Consider the following 13981-nt stretch of genomic DNA (forward strand, 5'->3'; position numbering starts at 1 on the left):
TATCTTTAGACTGTATAGAGCTGTATGCTTCTGATACAGTACAGTATATCTGCTGGTATTTTGGGTCAGTTTTCTAAAACATGAGGAAGTATGGTGGAGGAGGATGTGGACGTGGGCATGGGGGGGCCACCTGGTACTGATGGTGGTGGTGCATCTGGTGGTAGTGCCAAAAACACAATAGCAGCTAAGGCAGGAGGTGTTGAGCCTGCGTCATGGTGTAGCTTAGGAAGGCCTGTAAGGCTCCGTTTTCTGGGAGTAGAGAGACTGCTTTTAAAGCCGGAGCATCAGGAACTGCTTTTGGCTTACATTGCTGAAACAGCCTCCAGCTCTATCGCCTCCTCTTCTGAAGTTTAAAAAAATGCAAGCACCGAGTCGTAAGTGCAGGCTTCTGGTCAGGAGCAACCACTTTCCTTGTGTCCTTCACCCACACCAAAAGTGAAGGATGCGGTAGCACACACTTCAGATTACTCCATGGAGCTCTTTTCACATACCATGTCTGGGTTAATTAAAAATGGGGCCCATCATATACTGGAGCAATCAAAATGGGGCAAATCAGACACTGGAGCATCATCCATGATGCCCACCATACACTGGAGCATTCCAGATGGGGGACATCAGACACTGGAGCAGCATTTACGGGGCCCATTATACACTGGAGCATTAGAAATGGAGCCCATTATATGTGGAGAATTATTTGGGCCCATAACACACTGGAGCATCGTCCATGGGGACCAACATATACTGTAGCATTATGTGGAGCTCATCATATACAGTATGGACCATTATATGGGACCAATGATTCTGTATGGAGAAATATATGGGCCTCATTACTCTGTATTGCGCACTATGCGGTGCCCATAATAATGTATGGAGTAATATACTGTCCGTTTTTGGAGCTATTGGAGAATTTAAAATGGATATCAGTCATGTGATGTAAGAAGTGAAGTATTTATCATTGCACTATACCGCTATTTCTCTGCTGTATCACAGGATCATGAATTGTGGCATGTGTAAAAGGAGCCCATTGACACTCTTTGGCCCAGGGCCCATGAAAATCTGGAGCCAGCCCTACCCCCCACAACTTTAGCCAAATAACCCCCAGTTTTCAATGCCTAACTATTATTATAAAGTAAATTAAGGTTGACAAGCTTAAGGAATAAGAATTGATATTTTTGGCATTGAAATGGGCACTGTAGGTGTGTTTCCTGTCCTCCACTCCCTGCCGACTTTGCTTCCACATTGACTTGCATTGGGTTTCGTGTTTCAGTCGGCCTTCGACTTTTCACGATAATCGGCCGATTTTGTTCGACCCAACTTTTATGAAAGTCAGGTTTCATGAAACCCAACTCGACCCGAAAAAAGGCAAAGTCGCTCATCTCTAGTTACAAATACTGGGGTAAAAAACTCACCAAATACTGAATGTGTGCATGTGGCCTAATGCTGTGTTTTTCAGCCACTGTACCCTTCTAAATCATAGGTAAATGGCATTGATCAGGATGATGTGTAATGGCAATGTGTTGTGTCTACATAGAGCATAACACTTTAATTAAGTCATTAGAATTAGTTGCAGAAAACCAACACTGATATTTATAATTCCAGACTGATCTTGTATTAGGAAAGTAAGCACCAATTATAATAATGCACGCACATATCACACTTCTTGTTAATGTTTTAATAACACGTATATTATAATACAAATGAGGAATGGTGTAACAGAACCTGACATAAAGGTACATGCTAATAACAGAAAAGGTACTGAATGTATGGCTGACAATGAATACCAGAGTCACTAGTTTTATCTTTCAAGTTAGAAGAAAAAAAAAAGTACAAAAAATATTGTTTGTCTGTATCGCACTTTCTGCATGTTCTCACAGGAACTCCAAAATAAGTCCTCTATCAATAAAAGAGAAGATTTGCTTCTGCTGCCTGCTAATAACATGAGTCTGTTTTTAGTAATATACATATTTACAACACAAGTAGATCGTACAAATATACAACATATTAGACATGATGTAACCACAATAAATAGCAATCAAAGGCTCCATTAGGAACGAGACGTGTAAAAAACCTTTAATTCTCACTGTAGCTTACCATAACCCGATAGTAGATCATCTTGCAGTTAACATCAAAGTTCTTTACTCCAAATATACAATTTTATATCATACATCCACAGCCAAGGGGACAGATTGCACCCCAAAGTTACTAAGTGCTCTAGTTTTCATTTTTTACTACTAATATCCATAAAGCAAATAGGAAAATAAGAAGCATACTACTTTATGTAAATCTGACCTGACAGTGCTAATAACATAAGAGTATCTTTATATATTACAGTACAATGTGTAAGGGTCAATCATCTTTAGGGGTAAGGCAGCTATACTAAGATTTTAGGAGGAAACCATATAGATAGTTGGCTTTTTATGAAGCGTGGCCTATTCATTGTCATTAAGTGTTTTAGAGGTAGTGAATGCCATTACTGACTGACATTTACCTGTCACATTGACCATGTGGTCCAGTCTGCACAATGTTACAGGGCCGGAGGAGCTGAGCAGATTGATAGCTATGTGGGAAAAGACTCCTTATAATTTCTACTTTGCTTCAATGCTTTGAGTCCAGTGGGTAGACCAACACTGTGATTGACAGCTATCCAGTGTGCACAATCATACATGTACTGGTCGCTTAACCAGCATATAAATGGGACGAGTGCTATCCAATTTTTTTTATCGGATAGCATTCAGACCAATGTTATTTAATGGAGCAGTGCTGATGCACAATTTTCCGCTTTGAAATCGAACGCCACTCATTCGAGTTTATAAGTGGTGGAAAACCTCAGACTGCACTCGGATGATAGCTGAGTGCAGTCCGATTATTGTGGACTCTCAAAATGGTGTGCTCTGATTCACTAATCCAAGAAAGTTGGGTCACACTACTATGCTGACACTCTAATCAGAGTTTGAACGGAGTGTCGTTGGCATATTCGGCCAGATTATCTCACATGAGAGACTATCCGGTTGTGTGACTCTAACCTAAGGATGTGAGACATTCAGTAAGAGCATACACAAGACTCATTTAAGAAACTTACCAGGTATGGTGAATATTTTCCTACAATAGTGTCTAGCAATCATCTTAGCTTTAGCAGATTTTGTAGTACAGAATTTCCAATATGAAAGGTTACCTTTAATTTAGTTTATTAGGCATATCTTCCATCCTTCAATAAAGGGTTTTTTTCTATGTTCTTTTATTGATAAAGCTCTTTGCAATTTACTTGGCATTGAAATTTCTCTCCTTTCTTAAGAACAGAGGGATTTTGTAACTTTATTGTTTACTGCATCTTCTCTAGGTTACTGGTCATCTCAGTAGTCTGTCTGCTAGCAAAGTAATGCAGCGCTTACAAGCACTTTCCAATAAAGCTTGTAAGCACTGCGCTGAAGCTGACCGAGATCGCTGGAGTGCACGGTTAGCCTCTGATCCCAGTGAGCTATTGTGCTTTTCCAAGGCTGCAGAGGCAAAGCTGCCTTATATAGGAGGATTGGAGCGGTCCCAGTAAGGGCCAGCGGCGCAATGATGTCGCTAGTTTAAAGTGTCAATCAAACAGTAAGAAGGAAGAGGGGAGGATGTAGAGTGGTGGAATTCTACTATAGCAGATGGGAAAAACTTTCTAAAGACAAAAAAAAAGGTAACAAAAATAGCACAACTTCTAGCAACCTCTGTCCTAATACAGTAGCACAGCCTGAAAAAGGAATTTTACCATTACACCCTACAGAGCTTTTACTCACCTTTTTTTTCTCATTATGGAAGGCAACATTTACTAATATTTTTAATATTTAATGGAGGATGAAAGGCAGAACTGATGCATCAGCTTTGACATTTACTAGTATGTTTTTTTTTTCAATGGTAGTGGATACGTTTTTCAAAGCTGGCAACATGAAAGACAGTAAAGCAGACTACACCTGCCTTTAGGTCTGTATACTAGTTATTGTATCCTTTATTACAATCATTATGAGCTACGAATGCAAGTACAGGCATTAACAGTACCTGACGCTAACATGAGTTGATAAGTATTAGTATGTGGGTGAAAGCTACTGGAGCAGGGTTTCTATCATTTCAGATCATGGACGCAATGCCAAACTCAAGCACTTGACTCTTAGCCTATAATTGGCGCACAGTGGTTCATAGGTCTTGCTGTGTTAAAACTGGGGCTTGACAGTTCGCCTATAAAAAAAATCTGCCTGTAAACTGCAGCCAGTTTGTAATGAGCAATGAGCAATGTGAATGAACTTCTGTGACTAATTATGAACTCAACAGTGACCACATCCCCAGAATTGGAACAGACCCATCTGATCTAGGAGTGCCAAATACCAGACAGCAAGTGTGCGTGTAAGTGTTCCTGCTTCCCATACCATGCAGACTGACCAGTGTTCCAAGTAGTAGTATTTTACTTGGTCAATGGAACGTTCTGCAGAACTCTATGCACCTAAGAGTTGTACAATCGTCGTCATTGTGCAAATTCTATGAAATATTGCATGGCACCATAATGCAAGGAACTGAAGAATACACAAAAATATATCATCCTTTGCCCTGCATGTAAAAATAGAGAAGTCTGTTCTGAATTTGATGTCTATTACTGACAATGAGGTGGTACTTCTTGTATCTTGGCGTTAGTGAGCAGGCATACAGTAGCTTATTAATAATGATCCCTAACTGTATAGATTTACTTTGGAACATGTCGGTAATATCAGTGCTCATGGCTACTTTACAAAAAAAAAGTACGTCATTTTGGCACACATAGCTTTGTCTTGTGTATAGAGGCCTAATAATGTTTCTCTATATCGAATACATTCATGAGGAACTGTAGACATATGCATTTAGCATTTGTGCCATATAGGCAAATGCCAATTTTGGTAATTAAAAAAAAAAACATTCAAAATTGAGAAGAAAAACCTTCTGTTAGATTGTGACCACTGAGTGACCCTGACATAAAAAATAATACTGAAGAAAGAACATGGAAATAAACTAAAATAAAAATCACATAAAAAGGACCAACATGAAAATGGATCAGTTGCTTGATAGCCCTGAGCTTCAACTGACCTACATGCCGGAAAGGATCCGCACTAATAAAATACTGAGAAATATCCATAATACGTGAGAGTACTGCAGTTCACAACCCAATCACTTATATGGCTTCAAGGGAGCTTAGGGACCCACAACAATTATTCCCATGTAAAGCAATTTCATTTCTGGCACTTTTTATTTCATTGCCCTTACTGGTGATTGTATCGATAAAATGTTGAGATTTATGACATTTCTACAAATGTAAAGAAGACAGATGTCATTTTCCACTTGATGTTGGGACATATTAGGCACAGAGAGGTAAGACACATACAGTACTTAAGGTCCTAGAAAGTGCTAAGGGCTAAAGCCATATCCAGAACAAAATAGTGCCATGCCTTTTGGTAACAATCCATAATACCCTTCTCTCTCAAACTAGGTGTCCACAGTTATCAGTGCTCCTCAAGCATTAAAGCCAACCTCTTCACTTCAGAAGAGCTAGTGTACAGTGCCAAGAAGGAAAAAGTTGCATCTTGCCATTTAATTCACAAGTCTGATTCAGGCATGTCTGGCATATCTGCCATTAGGTACCCAATGCCATAACGTCCATTGGGGGCAGTATCTACTTTCAGAGTTGGAGAGCCGCTCTGCTTCCTGTAGATGCTATTTCCAATATTCGGTGACGGCATTTCACTTTGAATCTTCTCATGGATCAGGCTAGCGTCATCTTCTTCAGGATTAGATATTTCTTTTATAATACGTCCTCTTTTATAAGAGACTGAAGCAAGGCTCCCAGTACTATCATCAATGAGATTAAAGAATCGAACAATAAAGACTAGTGGAACGGGCAGTAAAGCGAGTACTATGAGCAACACACATACAAATAGTCCCCAGGTTGGATAGTTTAGACGCTCTTCTGTTGCCTGAAAGAAGAAAATGATTATACAAGTCCACAATGGAATATACACATATAAATGTCTTAACATTTATAATAGATCATCTAGACCTAGTTTCCTACAAACTAGTTGATGAAAAGCAATAATCAAAATATGTAAAGTGTAGAAAACATAAACATAAAACATGAACATAATGAACATGAACAAACATAAACATAAACATAAAACATGATGATAAAAGCCACCAGATAAACAATATAAGTTGCATATATTATTGCATGGATCTCTTGTAGAGCTAATAAGGCCGGTGTACTAACTATGAAAGTCCTTCTCAGAAATGCTATGTAATACTAATTTTGAAATGAGCGTTTTATGAGTCCTGCTTAAGCTCATTTTACTGTTGGGTGGAGAAACTTTCACAAAGGATTATAGTCATTCTGACATGGATTTTCAGAGCTGAATTATTGCTGAGGCTGCTGTAATCACAGAACTTTATAAAGTAGCAAGTTTCCCCTACAGACATGCAAACAGCTTACAATTACCTTCTACCATTTTATTTAAGTTTTTACTCTCTGAAATGAAAGTCGACAGCTTGTGTGGGAATGAAGCTAACACAAAAATGAAGAGCACCCGTTTTAATTTAGACACTGGTGCAGGTCTCAAAAGGCTTTTAAGTGGATCACTGGAGATAAACTTGAAGAAATATAAATCATTGTGTAAGAGAAGCAATACTACCATTACTTACCGTTTCAGCAATCCATGCATAATAACCAGGTGGAGTAATGCCCATCTGGACAACACTTGCTATAAGTAAAATAGTCAATAGCAAAGGAGAGATGTATTTCCACATATAATAGTAGTATCTGTAGGGAGTGAATCCGAGCATATCCTTTAAGTCATCCATAAACCTGAAAAAGCACAATTTAACTGGATATTTATATAATATGAAATAATAGAAATTTAAATTGACAGGTAAATATATACATCTGGAAGCTAAAAAGCAACAAGTGTATAAGAAAACAAATCTAAGTTCAATAGAGGCCTATAGAGCAATGGAGGCAAACCTGTTAGGAGTGGCAGAATGCACTAAATAAAAAATATAAATAAAGTGCGTTCGCCACTCGGGGTCCACCGTGCAGTAGGTGTTAAAACCGCTGCTAGATGATGGCAGAGCAATCAGGCGGTAGTGTGCACAGGGTTAGAAGTCACCCAGGTGCACCAGCAGGCTCTGTTGTACTCACAGAGCTGAAATAACAAAAGATAAGTATAATAACGCTGAGCCTGTTAATGACACAGGGACTCAGTGACACACAAGCGGTAACAGGTCACCGGAGTAGCCTTAGATGACGGCACTACATCCGCCTAGACCTACCGTAACTGATTGTGTGAACAGCGTTGCAACTGCAAGAGCAAAACAAAGCTGCTACAGCAGCGCGGCATGGGGAATGCCGCAGGGTTACACCCCAGTAACGCAAGCGCGACGTTGGACGTTAGCAGGTGTGTCTGTGGAGCAATAGCGCGCTGGCACTAATACTGGCTTTAACTCAATCCCTCACACGGTCGCAATATCAAAGGATAGGGGTTTTAAATGAGTCATTCACCAGATCATGCATCCATCAACATACACACAGCAGCAAGTATGACTAAACTAGCGCATGGCGGAGCAGCCATGCGTGCTTTTTATAGCAAACGGGACCTTCCGGAAGTCTCCAGAACTCTGAGCTGGACCAATGGGCTCAGGAGCAGGACCTGAGGACCTGACTCCCGAACTCCAATGGGAGATCGTCCCATGAGCATGCTCAGAAGATGGAAAGAAGGATTTAACCTCAGGAGAGAGTTGCTGCAAGGCAATCTCCTCTGCAATCTCCTCTGCAGCAGACAATGGGCAGGACACAACCGAATGTGAGGATCCAGATTCCTGCATAGCAAGGGCAGAAATCTGACTCCTTACTTTACCCCCCGTCCTAGGGCCCCCTCCTCCCTGAGCCTTCCGACCCACCAGCATATGCCTTACTGTGGCATAGGCCTCAGACTCGTCCAGAGACGAGCCTGGTGTCCTGGTAGGTGACACAGTAAACCGGGACACATGGAAGGCATCAGAGGAGGCTAGATTGCCAGGTTTCAGAAGGGACACCCAGGAGATGATGGGAGCGGGAGTTACAGTGGCACGCCGCCGTGTGTCGGTGGCCATCGCCACACTCCATCTGGGAAGGATATCCCGAGCACATGAGGTGCATGCCTGAATAAATTTCTTGACGTCCCGAGCCCTGTGCGGCCACCAATACGACCCAGCCAGGAGTTTCGTGGTCTGCATGTAGCCACGGTGGCCATCCGCACCAGACGCATATGCCCAGGTGAGAACCTTAGGCCTAAGGCGAGGCGGGACAAAGGTCTCACCGACTGGCGCAGACTCTGACCATTTCGGAACGCTGTCATCTTGAGAAGCAGCGTGCAGACGGTGACAACCGCAGATGGAATCTTGAGCCGGGCGTGTCTCAAAAATGGCATGAGACACATCCATGGGCTCTGGGGATGGAACCTCTGGCACAGGCAGCTCTAGAGGCTCGAAAAAATTGGGAGCCGGAGTAACTCTCCATTTGGAGTGAGCATGCTCCATACCGCGCTCCGAAAAACAGAGGTCAATATGGGTGGAAATGGAAATTAACTCCTCCAAATTGATGGGAATCTCTCTAGTAGAGAGAGCATCCTTTATGTGCTCAGCTAAACCTCTCCAAAAAACAGGGATAAGGGCCTTGTCGGACCACTCCAACTTGGACGCCAGCGTCCGAAAACGAACGGCGTACTGGCTAACCGAAAGGGATCCCTGGGTCAGAGCAAGCAGCTGCAGAGAGGTGTCATGCGTGACCCGTGGACCGAGGAAGACCTGCTTGATGGCTGTTAGCAGGTGAGCTGTGGTCCGAATCTCGGGGGCACCACGCTCCCATAAAGGTGTAGCCCATTCCAATTCCTTACCCGACAGTAGGGAAACAATAAATGCCACCTTGGCCCGTTCCGTAGGAAACTGCTCAGCTACCAGCTCCAGCTGGATTGAACACTGGCTGTTGAAACCCTTACAGGAGGCGCCATCACCAGAAAATTTATCGGGCAACGGGAGGCGGATAACTGTCGGCGCGGCTGAGGACATGGACATGCGACCAACCGCATCCGTAAGTGCCTTTACAGCAGCTTCAGTGGACTGCGCAGCAGAGAGAGCTCTCTCAAGAGTGGCCATGCGGCCCTCTAGCTGGCGAATGCACTGTAGGAGTTGCTGCTGTTCTGCCATCACTAGCCAGACCCTGGCGCTAGTATAATGTTAGGAGTGACGGAATGCACTAAATAAAAAATATAAATAAAGTGTGTTCCCCACTCGGGGTCCACCGTGCAGTAGATGTTAAAACCGCTGCTAGATGATGGCAGAGCAATCAGGTGGTAGTGTGCACAGGGTTAGAAGTCACCCAGGTGCACCAGCAGGCTCTGTTGTACTCACAGAGCTGAAATAACAAAAGATAAGTATAATAACGCTGAGCCTGTTAATGACACAGGGACTCAGTGACACACAAGCGGTAACAGGTCACCGGAGTAGCCTTAGATGACGGCACTACATCCGCCTAGACCTACCGTAACTGATTGTGTGAACAGCATTGCAACTGCAAACGCAAAACAAAGCTGCTACAGCAGAGCGGCATGGGGAATGCCGCAGGGTTACACCCCAGTAACGCAAGCGCGACGTTGGACGTTAGCAGGTGTGTCTGTGGAGCAATAGCGCGCTGGCTCTAATACTGGCTTTAACTCATTCCCTCACACAGTCGTAATATCAAAGGATAGGGGTTTTAAATGAGTCATTCACCAGATCATGCATCCATCAACATACACACAGCAGGATGGGAGAGCATATTGAAGGATTGAAGCATATACAAGGATGAGGGGCATACGCAAGGATGGGAGAGCATATACAAGGATGGGAGAGCATATACAAAGATGGGGAGGGCATATACAAGGATGGGAGAGCATATACAAAGATGGGGAGGGCATATCCAAGGATGGGAGAGCGTATAGAAGGATGGGGGCATATACAAGGATGAGGGGGCATATACAAGAATGAAGGGCATATACTAGGATAGGAGACCATATAATAGGATGGGGGCATATACCAGGATAGAGGGAGCATATGCCAGGATGAGGTGCATATTGCCTTATATCTGAAGTCTGGTACCCCTGCTCCTGTCTGTGGCTGCTCTGGTACAAGTTGTTTTTCTAAATTAACCCCTCAGTATTCAGGTTAAATTGCCGTGTTGGCACTTTGCGATAAATAAGTGGGTTTTGGGTTGCAAATTGGGCATTCGGTAGTTTTGCCATCACTGCTATAGAGAATACGTTACCTCTCTTCATCATGAATGTTACATGGAAACATGCAAAGGTTTTCAGGTGAGATCCATTTGGAGCTAACATATGACACTGCTGCTGTGACCTGTCCAGTTATTTTGTGAAGAACTTCTGCTCTGCAAACCTTGCTACAAAAATGACAACTTACTTGTCAATTCCATATATCCAAGAGATGGTGACATTCTCCAGGATGACCACAACAAGGAGAGGTAGTGTTGCAGAGTAGTCATCAAACATAGTAACAAAATAATTTCCGGATCTCTGCACAAAGAGTAAGCCAATGCAGAATGCCAATAGACAACATCCAACTGAAGGATAAAAGATAGACAGAATGAAATACTATACACAACAGCAATACAATAATAAGGTGAGGTTCTATCTTAAATACAAGTGAGGTACTAATGATACGAAGGTCCATTTACTCTACAAGACAATCATGAACGAGGAACATTTGTTTCATAATAATCTTGAAGTATAAACAGGTTTCCGATCACCCAACAACAAGCAAAACGTTCTTTCACAAGGTGAAATCATCTTTTGCACTGTGCACGAAATCATTACACTGGACAATGTTCTGCCAAACCAAACAGCACTCATGCTGCATAGAATAATGGCTGCCTATGCATACTGAACGATGTATTACAGAATTTAGGCAGGATCGGCCTGTGAAAGTAAACGCCAACCAGCAATAAGAAGCCGATCGGCGGTCGCTTAGTGCCCCGGGTCACTAAACAGACTAAAACAGACCCTTCAAGGTACATTTCAACTTTTAAAAATGTGCATCTATCTTCTAACTGAACACTCTTATTTTGATCTGGAGGCTAGACCCTGGTAAAGAGGTAATATTACTAACACACGAGCGTTTGCTACACTCTATCTTGTCTAAGCAATCCTCTTAGAGATAATTAAGCTTTGACTCCAGGCTGATATATTCTACCTGCACTCATTCATTGCAGCCAATTATCAGGAGCAGGGATTTCTGCTACTGAAGATTTTCTGGAGGTATCACATTGAAGCAAATCTTCAACTGAGAAACATATTAGATCTTTATAGAATTTTGGTTTTCAGCTCTAAACCATATTATTTTTTATTGATTGTAACTGAGATCTTGAACGTAAGGAAGAACTGATACCGTATTTAAGGTGTATTCCAGAAGTTGGCAGCACAGACTACTGTCTTTAAGCTACTGAGACTTAGGCCTAATTCACACAATGCTGATGTGATAAGTCTCACAACTGAACATAACTCATATCACTTTAGAACACAACAGTTGTCTAAGTTCAGTTCTGTAGAAGAGGTCTCCATTTATGCGGCCTTCTAATGCACCCAATAATGTATATTGAATCTGTTATTGCTCTATGAAATGGGCCTACAAACTTTTGGTCCAAATAAGCCCTTATGTGACGTGACATGGTTTCTATAGACCAGCTTTGTAAGTGGTTGTATCTGTGGCCTGGAAATTCTACTACCATATGATTTTTACTATATTGCAAATATAGAAAAATAGTAGATTAAATTGTGAAGCTCCTTCCCCAGTGCATAATTTCCAACATGTCTTACCATCGGCCATTTCTACGAATGGTTTCTGCTTTCGTAGCAGCATGTTTGGACCCCGCTGGCTCCCTGGCCCAAGTGTGAACTAAAATTATAAATTTAGATGAAGAAGGGTGGCATTTCTTACAGATGATGGATTTTTCATTATGCTCTGGTAGAATTCATTGTGTGAATGGAATTTAAAAGAAAATTAGTTTCCTAGCAAAATGCCTCTTTCATATTTTTGGTTCCTAATTTGCTCGTGTGCCAAATGGACTATACACGCAGCACACAGACCAATGTGAATTGGTAATACATAGGAATATGTGTCTATGCACACCGATGTTCCACGTGTAAAACATAACTGCATTTACTAGTCTCATCCATTGGTCAGATCAAACTGGCCCATTGAAGTAAACAGGTAGATTAAAAAAAATGGACACCGTCGACAAGACAGCCATTTTTGACAGATGTATTGCAATTATTAAATAGGAAACTGTCTAATGTATAATTTTTTAATTGACATCTAAAAAGGAATGCCAAACCAATATCGTAGCGATGTCAAAAACGTACATACAGGTGGGAATATAGATGACAAATTGTCCGTTTTTTTTTCTCTGAATCAAAAATGGACCATTTTTCATGCGTTCATCTGAACCCACACTTAGATGTGATTATAAATGCTTGGACTTACCAGTGAGTGGTTCCTTCCTTATTTTAAATGTGTCAACTAATGGTGTGGTGATACCTTCAATAGTCCCAAACATGCTACCAAGGCCCAAGTTTACCAACATGAGGAAAAACATCACTGACCAAAAAGGTGATGCAGGAAAATGTGTCATGGCTTCAGTAAAAGCTATAAAAGCCAAACCAGTGCCCTGGACAGACTGCAAAGTAAAGGAAACATTATTAGTAGTAGCACCAAAAGAAGATAGTACATGTTTTACGTGGGCACACAAGAAATAGATAGTGCAAAAACTTTAGGCAGATGTGGAAAAAATGCTGCAAAGTAAGAAAGCTTTCAAAAATTGAAGTGCTAATAGTTTTTTTTCTTGAAATGGCAACAGGCAAAGTAAATATACAAAAGAGAAATCTTAATCAATCATTGATATGACCACCATTTGTCTCCCAAATTAACATCAATTCTTCTGTGTACACTTGCACACAATTTTTGAAGAAACTTGGCAGGGAGTTTGTGCCAAACCCTTTGGAAAACTAATCACTGATTTTCTGTGGAACCACAGTCAAATATTGCAAATTTTGACTCCTCAGTCCAGAGCACCTGCTCCTATTTTACTGTACCTCAGTTCTAATGTTTTCATGCATAGTTAAGTTGCTTGGTCTTGTTTTCATGTCGAAGGTATACCTTTGTGGCCGCATATTTTCGATGAATACCACACCTGGTCAGTTTTCTTTGAGCAGCAGATGTGTGTAGCTGGGTTGAACTGATTGCTGCCCGTTCTGATCTTATGGTACGTCTGGGCATCTTCTAATTTTGGAGATAAGTAAACATGATCTGGCTTTCATCTGCTGCACTAAATTTCCTTGACCAACCACTGCATGTATTGTCCTCACACTTGCCTATTTCTTGGTGCTTTTTCAAAAGCGCTTGAGCAGTGCATCTTGAAACCCCAGTCTGCTTTGAAATCTTTGCCTGGGAAAGACCTTGCTGATGCAGTATAACTACCTTGTGTCTTTTTTCTACTGTGCTCAGTCTTGAAATAATAAAAAAAGAAATGTCCTGTAAGTGATTAAATGGCCCCAAAAATGACTGATCTCAACATCATCGAATCTGTGTGGGATCCCATGAAGAGACAGAAGGATTTGTGCAAAACTGAAATTCACAGAACCACAATGTGGTTAGTCAGATGTCAGGAACAGCCTCCCTGCCGAGTTGCTTCAAAAACTGTGTACAAGTGTACCTAGGAGAAATGATGCTGTGATGCTGTTTTGAAGGCAAAGTGAGGTCACACCAAATATTGATGTGATTTTATATTTCTCTTTTATTTAATCACTTTGCAGTTTGTTATTTGTCAAAAAAATAAACTAATAACACTTGTATTATTTCCAGCATTCTTGCTTTGCAGAATATTTTCCAAACCTGTCAAAAACTGTTGCACAGT

At 41.5% G+C, this 13981-nt stretch overlaps 1 protein-coding gene across 2 annotated transcripts in view; it reads right to left on the reverse strand.

Moving 5' to 3' along the window:
• Positions 1-1657: 1657 nt before the first annotated feature.
• SLC6A15 (solute carrier family 6 member 15) overlaps positions 1658-13981 on the reverse strand; it is a 62272-nt gene continuing 49948 nt past the window's right edge. For both annotated transcript variants that reach the window (XM_073556992.1, XM_073556993.1), the window contains exons 9-12: positions 12553-12745; positions 10474-10633; positions 6688-6850; positions 1658-5969 (exon numbers count right to left, since the gene is read on the reverse strand). In XM_073556992.1, coding sequence (XP_073413093.1) covers positions 5592-5969; positions 6688-6850; positions 10474-10633; positions 12553-12745 — 894 coding nt within the window. In that variant the 3' untranslated portion in view covers positions 1658-5591. The remainder of the gene's footprint in view (positions 5970-6687; positions 6851-10473; positions 10634-12552; positions 12746-13981) is intronic.

Source organism: Dendrobates tinctorius, unplaced genomic scaffold (genome assembly GCF_039654945.1).
Source record: "Dendrobates tinctorius isolate UK_male_01 unplaced genomic scaffold, ASM3965494v1 ptg000241l, whole genome shotgun sequence".
NCBI classification, from domain to species: Eukaryota; Metazoa; Chordata; class Amphibia; order Anura; family Dendrobatidae; genus Dendrobates; species Dendrobates tinctorius.